The sequence below is a fragment of the Lepisosteus oculatus genome, chromosome 11 (genome assembly GCF_040954835.1).
Source record: "Lepisosteus oculatus isolate fLepOcu1 chromosome 11, fLepOcu1.hap2, whole genome shotgun sequence".
Lineage (NCBI taxonomy): Eukaryota > Metazoa > Chordata > Actinopteri > Semionotiformes > Lepisosteidae > Lepisosteus > Lepisosteus oculatus.
Window position 1 is genome coordinate 12,659,704 of NC_090706.1, and position 19,962 is coordinate 12,679,665.

The 19,962-nt window shown below is 37.5% G+C and overlaps 1 protein-coding gene across 1 annotated transcript in view; it reads left to right on the plus strand.

Annotated features, from left to right (window-relative positions):
• The window catches only part of rspo1 (R-spondin 1), a 57,218-nt gene that overhangs the window by 20,742 nt on the left and 16,514 nt on the right, over positions 1 to 19,962 (plus strand). Inside the window, exon 3 of the mRNA XM_006631524.3 lies at positions 16,889 to 17,080. Coding sequence (XP_006631587.1) covers positions 16,889 to 17,080 — 192 coding nt within the window. The remainder of the gene's footprint in view (positions 1 to 16,888; positions 17,081 to 19,962) is intronic.

Consider the following 19,962-nt stretch of genomic DNA (forward strand, 5'->3'; position numbering starts at 1 on the left):
ACAAAAAAATAATTTGGTAATGTGGTATGAAATTTACATACACTCAATTTAGTGCGCACAAGTTTTTGTCACTGGTGCACAACTTTGTTGCGCACAAAGGCCATTACAAATTAGAGGGACCATTGCTTATAAATATAAATAAGACTGTTTTCATAAACTAAACAATCCTCCTCAGATGCCTGCCCTCTAAACTGATACCAAGGCGACATTTAATCCCTAACAGAAAAAGCATCCAAATAAACAAGCCTGGTGGTCTTAAAGAGGAAACTGAAATAATTCCACAGCTATGAAAAACATATCTTCTTTACCTCCATTTCTAGTTTGAGTCCCTTCCACATTTAAGACCGGATACGTTTCAGTCTGTCAAGGAGGAATCCAGTGGCAAACATTAGTGGCAAAGTTGGACCTCGTTCTCTCTTGCCTCGTCACATCTTCCCTTCTGCAGAGAACTCCAAAAGGAGAGACACAGCAAAAGTCACAACCCTTAAATTGTAGTCAAGCAGTTGGGATCGTAGGATTAATATGATTAAAATGAATATGAAAGTACAAGAAAATATTTATTTTCTTGTACTTTCATATTCATACAATAACATTTGATCATACAATAACAGAAGCATACTTTGTGTTCACTCCAGTGATTTCAAGTGACACAAAACTGGTCCCCGTTCACTTTAAGTGAAATTGTAAAAGGCACTATTTGACTATGTGTCCCTTTCAGATAAAAAACTGCTTCCACTCCTTGAGCTCATTAGACTCTTTGTCTAATCATTACAGATGCTTTGAGTTCTTGCCTGTTCTTCAGATGTTGTATCTTCAATTATTTATTTAATATCACCCAAGAAATATGGAGGCATTTTCTACTACATAAGCAGGGAAAAAATGTTTTTGTAAACTTCAGAATTCTTTCTGTTGCTGCAAGCATTAGTTACATTAGTTATATTGTTAATAAAGATTATTGAGCAAGTTCCAGACATGACTGAAATACTGTACATATTCCTTAAAGCAAATCTGTTTTGACTTTTGTCCCAATACATTTTGAAGGCACTGCATATGCACTGCAAACTGCAAATATACACTGCAAACAACTGTTCCTTGTTGTTTGCCTTTTTAAAGACAAAGTTGGTGATTTTGACAGGCTGGGGGATTTCTGAGACTTTTATAGCCATATAAGGAGAGCAGAACTATCTGCTCTCCACTCATTTGCGAATGTTGTCTAGTTTGATGAGTTTGTGAGTTACATTTCTGATCAGATGGTTCAACTGGGACAACACATTGAAATAAATACACTCCCCCCACTGCAGCCAAAGTGGATGTACAAGATTATAATAATAATTAATAATTGCTGTTACTTATATAGCACTTTTCTGGACACTCCTCTCAAAGCACTTTACAGGTAATCGGGACTCCCCTCCACCACCACCCATGTGCAGCATCCACCTGGATGATGCGACGGCAGCCATAGTTCACCAGTATACTCACCACACACCAGCTATCAGTGGGGAGGAGAGCAGAGTAATGAAGTCAATTCATAGATGGAGATTATTAGGAGGCCATGACTGGTAAGGGCCAATGGGAAATTTGGCCAGGACGCTGGGGTTACACCCCTACTCTTTTCGAGAAACACCCTGGGATTTTTAATGACCAGAGAGAGTCAGGACCTCGGTTTTACATCTCATCCCAAGGATGGTGCTATAGTGTCCCTGTCACTATACTGGGGCATTAGGACCCACATGGACCACAGGGTGTGCCCCTGCCTGCCCCACTAACACCTCTTCCAGCAGCAAACTTTCCCAGTTTTTCCCAGGAGGTCTCCCATCCAGGTACTGACCAGGCTCACACCTGCTTAGCTTCTGTGGGCTGCCAGTTGTGAGTTGCAGAGTGATATGGCTGCTGGCCAAGATGAGGGACAAAAAGAAATTTCCAGCTTCCACATCCCTGGTAGACCCAACACACAACACTATTAACCAAAGCTGATTATACAGTAGGTTTTGATTAGTTTGTTTCCTCTGAACTATGCAAGGTTGTGGCTCTCCAGGACCAGGATTGGGGACAAAACAAAGTGTCCAGCACCTGGTTTTTGATCTAAGAGCCTGTAGCTATAAAATGCTTATTATTCAGTACCAGCTGTTTCTTTTTCAGATTTTGGTCTTTGAGACTGGGCATGATTTGTTTCACCTTTTTACATTTTTATTATTAAGATCAGAAGGGTAACAAGAAGAAGCCACTTGACCCATCCCGATTTTCTGCTTGTGGTGACTTCATGCCTAAATGATTTCAGAACCTCATCTAGCTTTTTCTCAAAAGATCCCTTAGAGTCACCTGTAACAGCACAACTCTGCAGTTTGTACCAGACCCCCGCTGCTCTTCTTGTGAAGAAGTGCCTGTTTCATTAGATTCCGGTGGCATCTGGTGTTCATTTCAGTCTTGTGACCTTATCCTTATTTTATTCTTGAGTTCCAAGCACTGAAGTTCCTGTTGCCCTTTTTTCACTTGGAATATGTTCTTTTCAATTTGAACAAACAAAACCACAAAAACATCAGCAGTCTTGGGTACAACGTGCTGGGAAAGAAAAAGGAAAGAAACGGGCCTGTTGAAAGAACAAGATCGTGGAGGTTAAGCTCTGCTGAATTTCTGACAAGAAAGAGCTTATTTAGTGGAATGTGGTAAAGCTCACTCTTACAAAAAAATGCAGAGGAATGTGGCATTAAGAGCATTTTAGATTTTATTTTGGTTTTAAAATAAGAGGCAATAAAAGAGGAGGGATGAATGTTACCATAGCAGACAAAAGTATTTAAGCATTTTATACACTGAAAAAAACCACAAAGACTCTGAGACTTTGTTGATGTTGTGTAGCATTCATGGATTCTTATATACTTCTTTTATTTAAAGACTATTTATTCAAATGCCTCTTTCCCACATATATTGATGTTTTCTTTATAAAAAATATAACACCTTTTTAAGTTTTAATGGAAAACACACCAATCGCTGTTTTGTGAATTATTTGTATCAGTGGTTCATATCTTAGCTTTCACCCATTAAACATTGGCTTGTGAAGGTATTGATGGATTGATTGTTTAAGAATGTCGTCACTATTTGTTCTTAATTCTTTTGCCAAATCTTTTGAACTAACCCGATTCCCCAAGGTGGTGGCAAGATTACTTTCTGAAGACACTGTATATTGAATATTTGGAAAAATGATCAGCACCTCTTGAACAATTGCAATATTGCTGTTAAAACCACATTTTGTAATGCATTGAAATGTTTTTCCCTTTGATACATGATACACACCTTTTAAAATTTAAAGGGGAAAATACATTTATTTGCATAATAAAAACTAATGAAAAATGAAGAATGGAAAAATCATGTTTTCTGAACTATTCACCCTTCAGTACTTTGTAGAACCACCTTTTGCTGAAATTACAGCTTTGAGTGTTCTTGGAAATGTCTGTATCATCCTTTTTTTTCTCTAGCTCTGTCAAGTTGGATGGGGAACATTGGTGAACCCCAAATTTCAATTTTTGCATATTTTGCCAGCAACTATACTATATCACCCTGCAACTCACAACTGGCAACTCATTAAAGCTAAGTAGGCGTGAGCCTGGTCAGTACCTGGATGGGAGAATTCCTGGGAAAAATAAGGTTGCTGCTGGAAGAGGTGTTAGTGGGGCCAGTAGGGGGCGCTCAACCTGAAATCTGTGTGGGTCCTAATGCCCCAGTATAGTGATAGGGACACTACACCGTAAAAGGGTACAGTCTTTCGGATGCAACGTAAAACCAAGGTTGTGACTCTCTGTGGTCATTAAACATCCCACGGCATTTCTTGAAAAGATTAGGGGTGTTATCTCAGCGCCCTGGCCAAATTACCCCCTGGCCTTTACCAATCAATAGCCTCCTAATAATCCCCATCTATGAATTTGCTTCTCCTCCCCACTGATAGCTGGTGAGTGGTGAGCATACTGGTGTACTATGGCTGCCGTCACATCATCAAGGTGGCTGCTGCACATTGGTAGTGGTGGAGGGGAGTCTCCATTACCTGTAGTGCGCTTTCAGTGGAGTATCCAGAAAAGCGCTATATAAGTGTTAGGAATTATTATTATTCTCCTGTGCTAATTTTTCTCTCTCCTTCATTGAGAATCCTTCCACAGATTCTCAATGGGATTCAAGTCTGGGTTTTGTTGGGCCACTCAAGGACATTCGCCTTCTTGTTCTGAAGCCAATTAGTGTCTCTTTGGCTGGGAGCTTGGGGTCATTGTCCTTCTGGAATGTGAATCTAAGCCTAAGGTCTTTTGCTGCCTGAAAACAGGTTGTGTGCCCCAGTCCTTGCTGCTGAAAAGTATGCCCATAAGATGATGCGGTGGGATGCAACCACCATGCCTCTTGGTTTGCACAGTGTTATGTGGGAGAGGCTGTGATCAATTTGCACCAGGCTTAACTCTTTGTGTTTAAGCCAAAGATCTTCAGATCTGAGAATCTTTTGCCACATGGTTTCATGGTCTGCCTTGTGCCTTCTTGCAAACTCCAGGCTTGCTATTAACTCTTGCCTAGCTATTCTCCCACTGAGACTAAATCTGTGCTGCAGAGATTCTTGTCTTTGGGTTATCACTGGTCTTTTTGATTACTTGTCTGACCAAGTTTTCATACCCCTCCCCTGATTATACCTCCTCATATTTCTATCGGTTTAATGCGGACAGCTGCTGGGTCTATATGGTAGGGTTCTTATTCTGACGTGCACTTTCATATGAGGAACCATATATAGATGGGTGTATTTCTTCTTAAATCATGCCAACCAATTGAACTGAGCACAAGTGGAATCCATTCAAATTTTAGAGTGATCTCACAAGGAAATTAGATGCATCTGTTTTTAATCTAGAGTTTCAAGCAGAGGGGGAGAACACTTATTAAACCAAGACACTTTCTTTTAAATTACCTGTGAGAAGTTTCCAAACCTTTCCGTCTTTTTATTTTTTACCTATATAATGTCAAATATAAGAGACCAACTTACCCTTGCAAGTTTAGATGGGTAGAACAATGAAACACCATCATCATGAACTCACCACCAGTCCATGATAATGTATAATTTCAGTGTAAACATGGCTGATCTTCTGCAGAATGTGGTCACTGATCTTATGATTCCAGTTCCATTTGTAAAAGGAATAACATGCAATTGATCACAATTTGGAGGTGTAAAGATCCCCTTTTCATGTCAGAACAACAGTTCTGGTGCAATGATTAATACAATGACAGTATGGACCTTCTTATGAGCTGCAACCAGGATGACCAAGCACACTCTTCACTAGCTCCACTCAAAGTATGGTTAGAGAAGATAAATGCGTCAAACGTGCTGTCACTGCAAGCATTTTTCTTCCAGTGTACAGTATTGTCCACGAGCTGAGTGTTTGCAGTGTATAGGTAGAATCTAGAAGTATTTTTCAATTGACACACCTAAAATGACAGGTGGGTTGCTTTCTTATGCAAATAATTTGCTAAATTCAGTAATTTAGAAATTTGAGGACCCTGTAGCTCTTGAATACTAGAATTGCTTGTCCCTGGTCCAACTAAACAAAAATAAAAACTTTAAAATATCCCTGGTTGTTCACAAGTTCTCCAAAACCAGTACCTGTATCTCCAAAACCAGTAATCCTGGTTTATGATCCATATCATCACATGTTTCTGTAGGTGTGTGAATTGGGAGTGAATCTATTTCCATATTTTTGTTGCCAGGGCAGATGTCAAACCATAGCCAAACAGACTCCCAGGTTTTCATGAGCCGTGTTTCTTAAAATGAGGTCCTAAAAAATGAGGTCTTTTGTGTAATTTTGTCGATCAAGTTGATAAAGGGTGCCTCTTTCAGAAGAACCATTGATCATGTGAGTCTTATGCTTGGACAAAAGAAGCAAGATGCAGACAAGCTGTTTTTAAATAAAAGTCCTAAATGATTTACACATTTTCAACATCAACCTTAACTACAGTATGGCCAGGTTTTAGTGAGTGTACAAAAGTAACATCTCACCTTAGAGGTCATGCTCTCATCTCCTCTGGAGCAGATAAGCAGGGGTAGATAAGACAGAAATAAATTACAAGAAAATAGTACCATAACATTAAATAAGAGGATGCCATTTAGTCAATTTAAACCTTGGGTTGAAGTATCTAGGAAGGTGGTAACTGATTCAGGGATCTTATCCAGTCTTAGCCAAGATTTCAGCTTGAACACCAACAGGTAGCCTATTGCAGAATTCTGCAGCTCTTTACCTAAAAATGTGCCATTTTTTCTCATTTTAAATGCAGTATCCAGAGTTCTCACATGCTGAAACACTATCTTTATTTGGTATTACACTGTCTCATTACATTTCTTTATGCCTTCGAGGATCTTGAATACTATTTAGTGAGTGCTTAACTAGAAGACTATTTATAAAATAGGAACTTCTGCAGATGTGGGCTCACTTAAATACCTATTTAAAAGTATGTCATACAAAGCATGTTATTTATTGTATTTATTGTATTATAGTAATTTCTTACATACTGTATGTCTCAGTTTATGTCTCACAGGCTCACAGAGCTCACACCTGAAGAAGGCTTCACAGCCGAAATGTTGTGTTTTCTCTCTTCTCTTTTCAGCATGGAAGAAACCTATTACTTGTTCCTTTGCAGACTATGCATGCTAATGCAGCTACCCCCCTGAACTAATTATAAAATAGTTAATTTATGACAAATACAACATGGGATTTAGAAAGTAAAGGTCTTTTTTTTAACTTAATACAGCTAACCTCCAGTTTAATGGATTAAAAGGAAAAGGGGTGTCTGTTATTGCCAAAAGTCTGATAAATCACGAATGTGTTAGTGGTTTTTTTTTAAATTTGCTAAATCATATGTAACATAAACAACACCCATCATAAGCAATTCACTTTTTTTCACCCCACAACACAATATACAATATACAATTGCTATCAACACAGTCAGTGAAAGTTTTCATTTTTATCATAGATATACAAGCTCTTTATTTCATGTTTTGTAAAAATACTATAAGATGCACTAAAGCCTACAAAACACAAACAATACCAACTCTAAGCAATTTACCTACCTTTGTAGGATACTGTTATAATTATTACCTTAAAACCTATGTAGTATTTATTTTTGCCCTCTTTAATTACTTGTGCATTTTACAGAACATTGTTAGATATTTTTAGTATTTTTCTGTATTTTTAAACATTTGCTAAATCATATGAAACATAAACAACACCCACCATAAGCAATCCGCCTGCCCCTTTGAAAAAAAGTATTTTAGACCTATTTAAAGGTGTGTCGAAAAAAGGATGTTATTTATCGTATTATTAGTTTTTATTTTTCTGGGATTTCTTACATATGTCTCCATTTAGTGTACTGTGCATTACTGCACTGTAATTGCTTTTTGTAAATGCATGTATACTATTGCATCATGTTACATGTAGTCTTTTATTCAAACAGTGTCAAACTGTGAGGCAGTACTCTTGTCCTGAGGTCAAAAAAAGGGGGTCTTCCTACAGGTCTCTGGGAACAATTAACAGTCTGTGCAGGGGAAACAATAGGGCTCTTCCCTGAAGGACTCTGGGAAAGAATAAACAGCCCCCGCTGGAGAAAAATAGCAGTTAGCAGAGGAGCTGCGCTTCACCCTGAGCTGGAGACAAATAGGACTCTTCCAGCAGAACATTGGGGAAAGATAAACAAGCAGTATTTCACTATAGCAACACATGGCTATACCGGCTGTGTAGTCGAGAAAATAAGCCATCACTGTAGAAGGGAGAAGGGGTTTGCCATCTCTCATGCCTTCAGCCTTCAGCCGTGTAAGATTCAGTCTCTCTGGGGCAGAGGCCAGGGCAATCTGGCAGAATTTGTCCTTGAACTTTGCTCCTGGTCATCACCCTCTCCTTCCCCACTCAGCACTCCATTTACCCCGTCTGGAGCAGAATGCTGATTCAGCGCTGCTGATGCTGTCCAGTGACTGCTGGCCTCCTGTCAAACGATTGTAAACTGCCTGCCACCATCTTGGGCAGAGGGAAGCTTTGACAAAGAAAGACATACTGTACTGTAAGCCACCGGAATAGCTACGCAACTTGAGGCACAACCCTACACAGCATCACATGTGATATTTATTAAGATGCTTTATCATATGTTTAAATTGAAAAATGTCTGTCTTAAAAAGATTAATTCTCTCATTCAGAGCAATAAATATGCAAGGTAATTTTTGGATCAAAAACCGGTTAGCAAACATGAAACAGTGCACTGTCTTAAAGGGCATAATTGTTCTTTGGGTAGAATACCGGTGTGTGTCTTAGCGGTGTGTGTTAGGGATATAATTTAGGACCATTGCTATTCCTGATTTATATAAATGATTTAGATTAGGAAATGCAATTAAAATAAGATGATACAAAACTAGGAGTGCCAAACACAGAAACAGAAGCAAGCAAATTATAGAACGACTTTGACAAAAGCATGAACTGGGCAATTTAAATTTAACATTGACAAATGCAAGGTAGAAATGTACTGTGCTTGTATGGCATGAATAATGCTAAAATGAGGAAAGTTACACACAAAAAAGATCTGTGTGTTTGTAGATTCCTCAAAGTCTATGTGGAAAAAGTGTGGAAATTAAATCCAGAGAAGTCATGTTTAAGATTTAAAATACATGAATAACATCTTATTTAGAATATAAATTGTTACAGTAAATACAGTACATACGTATACATATATATGTACAATATAATAAGCAAAAGGTGTATGTTTTGACCACCACAAAAAGGATAGAGTGGAGAAGAGGTCCAAGAATGATTCCTGGTCTCAGGGTATTGTTATAGACAGATTATTTAAATGAACTAAATCTCTTCTATCTAAAACAAGGGAAAGTTAGAGGGGAATTGAACCACGTACATAGAATAATACCATATAAGAGATAAGATAAGATCACTTTATTGGCCATATTCAATTTCAATTCAGTTTGTCTTTTTGCAGACCCCAACTTGCTCTCCATAAGACACACCAACAGGGAGAGAAGCTGGGGGTCAGAGGGCAGGGTCAGCAATTTATACGGTGCCATAAGTACAGTTGAGATTAAGGGCCTTGCTCAGGGGCCCAAAACAGTAGGATTCCTCTGCCGGCCATGGGATATGAACTGGCAACCTTCCAGTTACGGGGCACATCCGTAGCCACAGAGCCACTGCACCGCCCCGTAGTGGTAGGGCTACCCCAGAGGACTAATTTAAATTCAGTTGTGAAACGAGGACATGAACACACATTGGGAAAATGAAAACATTATTTAGATAGATTGGGCTTGAATACAATCATTTGTATTGTCCTACATTTTTCTAAATGTACTGTTAAAATATAATAGTGTGATTTTATTTTTAACAAACTTGCATTATTAAAATTTCTAATGTGGAAATTTCCATGTATTGTACTTTTACTCTTGTATACTTAGGATGAGCAGTGCTCCAACTTGTTTTGTTTTTAATAGGGCTATTGTACATGCTGTTTTATTGGGGTGTACTTTTTGTGCATTCTGTGAGCTCAGTGTTACTGAATCTTTGCTTGTGTGAGCCTTTGTGGCACTGGAAAAAAATGCAATTGATTTTTTAATATGGTGTTCTCTTTGTTAAATAACATTTTTTATCAAAACAGGCATCTTAAAACTGTATGGTATAAATACAGTATTTACCATAGCTCTTTTATTGAAGACACTCTTCAAGAAATGGTTGTTCTTGACTTTTATTCCAAAAGATAAAAATAAGAATCAATGCAAACCTTAGAGCAGCTGCACTGCTTCTAATTTCAGTCAGAACACGTAGCCGGGTGGAGAAAGCTATGAAGAGAATGAGTCTGGTTGTGCAACAGACTTGTTTGTATACTTGTTTACATGATTGATTCCAATTCAGTTTTAATACAATCCACTATATACTTATGAATAACAGAACCATTTGCCTCTATGAAGAACATCTCAAGCACACTGCCTTGTGATTTCAGGACTGAACATTGAAAAGTGAAGGTCAGAAATGGTAGCAATATTATAGCCCCCACTTGTGCAATTCATATAATGATACTGTCCTCACTAAGTAAAGATAGTGTGCATGTACCTTTTGTTGAACGCTTGTCTTCACATCTAAAATTTAAGGATTCCAGGAAGACAAATTGGATCTAAGAGCAGATGGCCTTAATGATCTGTTTTTCCTGTATGTTAGTCTTTACATTTCACACATTTTTGTGGTTTAGGAAGCATTTATAATTTCATAATGTTTTGTATTTACTGTATGTTTTCATGCTTTAATAATTTAGTAACTAACATCACGTTCCCTTCATCCCATTCATTTAGGAAAACTATAATAAAATTCCAATTTTAGATCACAATGTCTTTTATAGTACACATTCTTTTCAATGACTTAGCACACAGGGTATAAAACATGTTGTTTGGTTTATATTACATACTTTAGATACAAACATAAGTGTGTGTACTGTATATACACTGCTACAGTAAAAAAAAAAGCAGAGGTATCTCCAGAGGTAGATCCACCCAAATTAAATGTTACAATTTTAGTGGGTGTGTGTAAGACATCACATTCCTCCTACTATCCACAGATGCCAACAGCAGTTAATGCAGCTGAAAGACAATCATACCTTTTGTAAGGTCGTCCACATCTACCCATCTTTGCAATAGGACAACATGCTGTGAAAAGGTCTAGTCTGCTACTACTTTACAGGCCTCTGGAATAATGAGACATACCATATACTGTATAGTATATTAAAACATTACCACTACTTGTGACAGGAGATGTCACTCCTTAGGGAGAATTCGTTTTCTAACCATCTTATGCAATTCAGGATCGCTGGGGGGCGTAGTCTGTCCTGGCAAGAAGCACGCACGAGACAGGATACTCCCTGGGCAGGATACTACATCTGGGCTGGATGTGTGTCTGTGCAGGGTACACACAGACAGGCACATACTGTACCATATTCACATCACAATTTTCCCAGAAGATGAGTAACCTACCAGTTTGTCTTTGGACTGAGAGAGGAAGACGGAGCACCTGGAGAAACCCACATGAACACATTTTACTTCATTACAGAACATATAAGGAGAACATATGAACTGTACACACCCACCCCAAGAAGGTCCCAGCACTGTGAGGCAGCAGTGCTAACCACTGCACCATTGTGCTGCCTTCCTGGAACGTACCATTCTGTAACATTTTGGTATTGGTGTGTATACATCTATTGCACCTTTGCCATGCTCCTGTTTCTATCAGTCTGTCCTTGTTTTCCTTGAACAAGTTGTCCTTGTTCAGCTAAAGGCGCCCTTCTAGATGAAAAGACTATATTAAGGGGCTTTGCTTCTTTTAAACAGTAAAAACAGTGCTGTTCTGATGAACCCCAAATAAGGTGAGGTAAGGTCAGTGCAATCATGGATAGGGGAGCTAACAGCACAAACTTAAGCTTTGAAGATTCTTCTACCCCTCCATGAAAAAGTCAGGCAGTCTTTTTTATTTTCTGTTTTTCTGCTGTAAATAAGATTGCAGGGCAAGCATGATGCTCCTACAGTAGTTTGATCCTGAAATGGCCAGAGGGGCTTCAGAATATATTTTTGCGTGTCTTGCAGTGGCTTAGGTTACAGAAAAAGGTGCTGGTGTGGATATTGGCTGTGGGTGGTTAAGGGAACTGTGGGCAAAGAGTGGGGTGTGCATTAGGAGGTCAGTGGTATTCATTTCTGGGTGAAAAGGGTCCAGCTGAAGAATCGTTTTGTAAAACAGAGACATTGTATGTAATGGCCTTGGGAAAAGAAAGGGGAAGACCAGTGGAATGTGGTTCTGCTTGAGGGAATTCCTCTTGGGGCTGATGTTCTGAGGGCTGTTTCTTGCCCATTTGAAGGCCTTGTCGATGAAGTGTGAGGGATATCCCCTGTCGAAGAAAAACAAACAAGACCCCTAACTTCCAAAACCAAGCCCGTAAAATGCCACTTTTAACATTCTTTGTGCTTTGTACACATACTTTGGGTTTCTCTCTATTTAGGCAATATATAGAAATTGCACGAGAGGAAATGTTTGTTGTTTTTTGGGGCTGCTTGGACTTTAATGTGTAATTAAAAAAAACGTTCGAGTGGGGAGCTGCGTCAGAGTGTGTTGGCTGCAAAGGAGCAAGTAAAGGTTAATTCCGCACTGAAAAACATCTCGCCACGGAATTAACCTTAACATTTTCCTTTGCATAAAAAAATGCCACTCAAAGAATGCACTATATTTAGAATGGGCTATTTGTAATGTGTTTCATAAGACCTTCAATTAATGATTAGCTGTTATTTGTGAAACTTCGACCTTATTTTTGTGAAAATAGACCTTAACATACATTTTAGGAACTGGTAATCTGATAGTGTGCAAATGTCTGCTCAGGTTTGAATGTGCAGCTATTTTTAATGAGTGACTTATATTAGGTGGCATGAGGACTTACTGTATATCTGTTGAAAAACTGTTGAAAAAACCATATTATATTTGTTTTTTGATTGATTATTCAGTTTCATTTACTTATTTATATACAATATAGGCACTTTAGGTCTGTAGGAAATCACAAATTCTTAAATAAATTCATGTGCTGTGATTAACTGAAGTACATTGTATAAATCATTGTTCTGTGTAATTTCTAGGTATCTATGAAAGTGTTTTAAGTTCAGACGTTGTTATAATGTTATACAAATCATGTACATGTAGGAAGTTAATAATCTGACTTTAATCAGTGAATAGGCTTAGCTCAATGTAAAATTCTCATGACATTTGCCATACAAAGGGTCCTTCAGGCTGTTACCATGGCATAATAATGACACTAACAGTAAGCTAGGGGATATGGGATTTACCGCAATTCTGTAATTAAGTAAAATGTGTACAGTTTAGTACTGTGCATTGAATAGACCTGGTCTCATGCTTAGACATACAGTATGGTGTTATGCCTGGTTTACCTGCTGCTCTGATAATATAAATCTTTCCCCAAACCCTCCATGGTAATCACTCAAAACTGGAAAATTGTTCTGAGCATATTTCATTGTTTACCATACTGATTTTAGCAACAGTAGTGATTAGCTACATGATGTATTAATGTAATGCTGTCTACAACAATATATTGTCCTATTGCCAATCCATGATCAGTACCATTGTGCTCAAAGAACAGAGAGTTTGCATATACAGTAGACTTTGGTTTTATTGCCGCAAGTTTTAGTGTAACTTAACTACCACTGTTAACTTTAGGAACTAAACCACTTGTCAGTTCCTCATACCTGATATTTTGTCCTGGAATAATACAAATTTGCATGAATATTAAACACTGAATCTTTAACTGCACAAGTCTTAAAAGTTTCAACTGCAACACTGATGCAAAGCTTCACAGTGCAAAGCTATTTGAAATTGTGTTTTATGCTGTATTATGCGTTTTCTATCCGGTTACTTGTAAAATTTTTCCTGCCCACATTAATGTCATGCCAATTAAGTTGATCCTGCCAAAATGTCTTCCAGAACAACTGACTCATTCTGAGAGTGTCGTGGTAAACCAGTCTGGCACTCTGCTATACAGAGCAGAAACCTTTGTAAAACACTGTGCACTAATGATTGCTCAACACTTACTGTATATGCAAAATCAGTGATAGTGGGGTTACCTCAAAATAGCTGTTTCTGAATTACTCTTCACATTGTTTTAAACTGAGAGGTATCACGCGAGAAGAACCGTATTCAAGTGTGTTCTCTCATTAAAACTATTTCCTGCAGTTTTGGAAAAAAAACATGATCATTTCTTTTTTTCATAGCAATCATTGATTTAAAGATGTACAGTATCTGTATCTAAGGAGGAAATTTAACATTGACATCCAAGTTTCAATTTGGTAGACTACTGCTACAGTATCAGTGCAGTGTCAGTGCTTCATTGGCAAATGTAAAATAAGATAATTATGCCTTTTATGATTAACTGCCAGTATGATTAACTACATTATACAGTAGTTATACAGTAGTTTGCTAAGTGTGACTTTCATGCAGCTAATCTAATTGAAATGTTTGGTTGCAGTTATGATTATTTTTGATAAGGATGCTGTTACACGCTTTAACAGCTTTTAATGGGACTTCATACAAGGTATCTTAGAACTTTGCTTTGGATTATTGCTTTGGAAAGTAAATTACCATTTTAACACCCACCTTACCTTCAAGACTACATGACAGATGATTTCCTGGTTTCAATATATTTAGCATTTAAGTGAAATACAGCACTGATAAATCTTAATAAATGTCTCATCAGTACAAGACTGCCTAGAAACAAGATATGTATCTTCATTATGCATCATCATGTGCATGAAGGTCAGCTGTGATTGTCATTTATTATTTACTGTTTTGTAATGTACAGAGTACATTCTGTGGTGTTGTCTGTCGTGCTTTGCATGTCCCAAGAGAATGGAGTGAATAAGACACTAAATGTTCATGTATATATGACAAATAACCTATTCCTCACCTTTTCTGTTCTTCTCCCCTTTGTGTGTTTCCTTCAAATTTTATTGCTACAGGAGTTTTTTTTTTATTCAGTTTTGATTTCAGAAGGGGGTCTCACAGTAATCAATCATTCGTGTATGTGATCGTAAAATCTTCAGTAAGTTTTGTGTGTATGTTATATCACAAACCTTTTCGTCTTCTGGCGTCAAATATCACCAATTGCAAAGTCGAGCTTTGAGGTTCTGCAGTATTAGTCTCCTTCATTACGTGTTTTATGTTGATGCTTACGTACTCAGGCCTATACGTTTTCCTATTCCTCTTTTATGTGGAAAGGTTTGTCTGTGAGAATGTCTTCTGCCTCATCCAGCTTGATCCCGCAAACTCAGTGATTTCATCTCATCACATTTTCAGGCACTGTGAGACCCGTCCCTTGAGAATAGACTGAGGACTCCCCAGGTTGTGTGTAGGCTGTGGTGTGGGCACACACAAGATTAAGATTTATTATAAAAAGCAAAGCGGTAGAGTTTTTTTTTTAGAGAATGTCAAAATTATTCAAGCCAAAAACCATGACTAAATTAAATTTTAAATCGATTATTAAAACCAAAAACCATGACTAAATTTGATCCTACATGAGACCTTACAACTTACCACCTTAAAGCTTCCACCTCTCAAAATAATATACAGTATATACAGTACAATAATCTTGCACAGAATGTTTCTATTATTTGACCATTTCCTGCAAATTATCCTGGCAAAAAGCCTACTTTCCTTCTTCCTTAGGGTTTTAAGTTGTGGGGAATGACAGTCCTTGATTTACTACTGTATGAAATGCATTGGTACTGTCATATTCTCCTATTTTATTACTATTATTCTGTGTTGGCTTTCCTTGTAGCCTCCCTCAGAACCAGAGATGTCCTACACAAAGATCTAATTTCACTACACCTACAGTAAACCTGGGTTTTTGCACATGCTGTAGACAAACCTGTGGTTCACAAAAACCTCATTCCGTATAAAACTTAATACACAAGGAAGTGGTAGAGAGTACAGCAGCAGCCTACATCAAGAACATTCAAAAAGTCAAGCCTCTATATTTAATGTTGTATCTACTGAAAGTAAACCACAGTCAGTGCTGTATATCATCAAATAAACCAACTGATAACATCAGACTGGAGAATTCTGAACCAAAGGAAAAAGCCATCCATTTTCAGCTTTCACTTCCAAAGATAGAGTAGAAATGTAGAAGATCTAATCTACAGTAGGTTACATGTGAGGAAGTGTAATAGTTAAGATTTTTTTATGTTTAATGATTTGTTACTCTTGTAACCTTCAGAACCACCATCATGGGAGCATGAAATAAGAAAGGTTATGATGGGAAGCCATTCAGCCCATCTATGTTATTTGACTGCAAGTAGCTACTGTAATAGGTCCAAGATATCCTCCAGTCAGCTCTGGAAATAGCTTCAACAACATGGTTAAAAGGTGCTGATTTTTGTCTTCTGTACAATGTGAAATAATAAAATGACTAACAGAATGCCACAATGTATAGTTAAAGTACAGAATATAAATTAAAAGATGTTCCATTTAATTTGTACAATGCACCAGAGTAGCCTGATACATTTCTAGGATTGAAGGTACTGTATGTCCCAGAGCAGAAGGTTAAAAGAACTTAAATATTTTATGATTGCAGGGGGACCAAATTTGATTTCCTAAAAAGCAATGAAAAGTCAGCATGTCAATCACGTGAACCAGAGGATACAAGTGGAAACTACAGGGAAATGAGAACATGAAAAAAAATACTCTTTTTTGTTTTAAGAAATGTCTGAATGAGATTTACAGATCAGTTAGCTACCTGCAACCAAATCAAACTAGTACGGGCTAATTGTCTTCGTCTTGTCTTTTCTGCAAGAAACAGTTCAAAGAAGAAAATTAAAAATCTACTGTCATGTGAATTAACATTAAATCATAAAAATATTCACTTTAAAAAGCATATCCATCATTTGTTATTCAACACAATGAGACATCATTGAAAAAGGATAAATACCAATCTAAAGCTCAGTAAACCTAGGAGAGGGTTATTGATTAAAAAAAAAAAGAATAGTTTTGACTTAAATGTTAAACAGTGACCACGATGTGACTTTAGAAATCAAGCAACAGATTAAATATAAATGAAACCCTCCAAAATCTAAATTTCTAACATCATGAGCAGAGTTCTTTGACCAAAAATGGATTCAGATTTTTCTGGTCAGTTGTGGAGCCAGCTTCATTAAGGTAATAATTCTGGGTTATTGGATTTTAGTGTTTGAAGTACAGACAGAAAGTGAGAAACAAAGCTATATATGAGAGCCAGTGAGCTGAAGGACCTCAGTCTTTTTAATTAAGTTATATGATGGTACGCTGATATTTGTCCTCCTTTCTTTCAGTAAGTACTGAAGTGCCCCCTTCTTGTTCGAGGGGGTGTGAGCTATGCTCAGAATACAATGGGTGCCTGAAGTGTTTGCCCCGACTCTTCATTCTCCTGGAGCGAAATGACATCAGGCAAACAGGAGTTTGCTTAGCATCGTGTCCTGTGGGGTATTTTGGAGTTCGAAATCCAGATATGAACAAATGTACCAGTAAGTACCTTCACATTCTTTTCTTTGACTGATGGTTTATGTGTGAGCACACTCCATACCCTTGTTGTGTAAAGAGCTCAGGTCACACTCGAGAGAAAAAAATGGATCTACAGTATTTCACTGCTGGTGTGCATACAGTATGCGAGTGGAGTGGGCTCTTTTTTGTGTGAAGACGGTACCGTCAAAATAGACAGCTCAGGTAATGTCTACAAGATTCCCATTAAGTTTGTAACACTAGTCATTTAATGTGCTTTTTGTTTATGTGATATAGAAATGTAAAAATATTATATCATTATCACTGCAAATTGTTTTCTTAGTTACCTACTGTAACTTCCTAGCTCTCTCCCCAGCAAACCTGTTTTTTAAATGGTGATTTTGAATCACAATAAGGTTTTGGTATATTTGGTATATGCCAGCTTATCACAGGAAGGTTGTTTAAGCAACTAAATTTGTTTTTTTTTATTTAACCAAATAAAAGCTAACCAAGAAATTATTTCCCTTCATTTTTCCCCACTCCTTATTATTCAAAATGCAGAGTCACAGTGAAATATCTTTTTTTTTTTGCCTTAATGTAAAATGTCCTCATCTTTGTGTTTGCACTGTAGTGGTTATTCTGGCTATACTAAGTGGATTTCACTAGGAATCTGTTTCCAATGTCTGTTCCTTTAGAGCAAGACAAATATTGAGATTAAATGAAAACAGTTGTAAAAAAATAATTTATCTGAACTGGACCTCAGTTTTATTATTTTGGGTTGACATGACAAAATGCATACAAGCACTTGTGGTTAGTATGCATCTGTGGTTTTAACTTTAGAATCTAGGCCTGTGTGGAGGAGCCTCATAAGTGAAAAGATAAATAGATGGATCATTGCTCTGAACTCTCTCCTGCTTATTTGCTTTAGATATACTGTACCAACATACAAATTGGAGTATAATGACTCCAATGCAATACAATTCAATGCTTCTAATATACATTTCTTAGAAGTCATGTATACGCTGGTTGAAGACTTAATTTTAAGTCTGTTTTTAGCGTGGTGTTTGTTAGAGTGGTGTGAAGACCATCTTCCAGTCATTACATTATGCTTTAGCATGAAACTCCCCACCTGTGTATTGTAGATACATTTAATATTGATCAGATGCCTTAAAAAATCTCTTAATAAAATAAAACCACTTGAAAGCGATTTCAATTGAAGTATTTAATTAAGTAATTAACCTAAATAGCTGGCAGGTATCCTTGACGTTTTAGATGATCTTGTCTTAGAATCATTCTTGGTCTTTATTTTAAAAAAGTCAGGTACATTTCCTGTCTCATCATGCCATGTCATCACTGATGTTTTTTTTTTACTTTTTTAAATGTATAACTTCCCAGAGTTTTTACAAGTGTAGCACAAGTCTGGAACCAGCAAGGGTCAATGATGCAGGCTTTCTGTAGAAAAGCAGTCTGATCCTGAGTGCCTGGCAGGAGAGGGAGAGCATCAGCAGCAGGAACGATGCAGCTGTCACTGACAGCTCTGGAAAACCATCCTATTTTCATCATCCCTTGGTCACATGTCTAGAAATACAACACATACAGCAATACAACAGTGTCTTCACTATGGGGCTCAGCCTGTACCGCACCTGTGCCCTTGCTTGTTGATACACTGGGGAGCCCAGATATACTGTAGGTGGATTTTCATTGTTCGTACTGTGTTTGAGAGGCTGTGGACTGTCAGTTAATATATCAGTATCACAGCATATCCATTCAACCCTTATTTATGATAACCCAAGCTGTATATTACATGTAATATATTGTTTTATATATTCTAATCCAGTTCCCTTCTGCTCAAGAATACCCAGGCTTGGCTAAAATGACATTTATGAATGTAATCCCAGTACTGTACATGGAGTACAGTGTTGTACTCTGTACTCCATGTATCGTCTCTCCTTGTTCGGGAGAGGAATGTTTCAGGGCATCTTTTTAATGGTGGGATATATTGTATACAGTACTGCTCACAGACACCAAGCCCTTGTTAGGTGGTCTCTTGTGTTGGCCTCTGCACTTGTCCATTGGTTCTGTTAGGGTTTATTTCCTTTTTTTTCTTATTTCCTTTTTGAGTGCTGAGATTTCTGGGGTTTGTAATTCCCAAGTCACACTCATACCTAACCTTTTCTGCTGATATAAATTGTGCCTGCTCTCCAAGGTTCTGCACCTCACTGTGTCCTACTGTAGTTCTGTATGGAGTATATGTAACGGCTCTAGTTGCCTTATTTTTTATACAAAATAGTGATAATAACCCATAAATCTGAGCTATTGTAACATGCTGACAATATTTAACTTCATTACTATATTGCATCTATGCTTTGATCTGAAGTTTTCAAACTCTTAGTTATATGAGTTATGAAAGCTGGGGTAGATTTCGAACACCTTCTCCCACTGTGAGACCCAATACTATCTTTATGTGTGTCTAGAATGAGAAAGACTTTCCATTCCATCTCCATTGTTTTCGCTTTTTCGGAACAGTGACTAGACCAATTCCCAGATCTCAAATAAGGTGCAATACAATATTTGTTTGGGTTCCTAATGTTTTGGCCACTGAGTTTACAGAAAGAGAGATAATAATAGTGTAATCGGTTCCTGACTGACATTGCATTAATATCAATATGTGTTGACGTGCAGAAGTCAGATAGCACAATTACAGAGGGAAATGCTCTGTGGATCAGTAATGAATTTTTGAGAGCACTATACTGTCCCAGCAAAGCAATCCATATATCTAGAGTGTGATTATTTCAGAAAGTGTGCATAATATTACTATTTTGATCATAACAATGTCATAGAAATGTTTTGCAGGTCATACAGACTAGGTATAGTAATCAGGCACCAAATGTTTTGTGTTTGTTTTTGC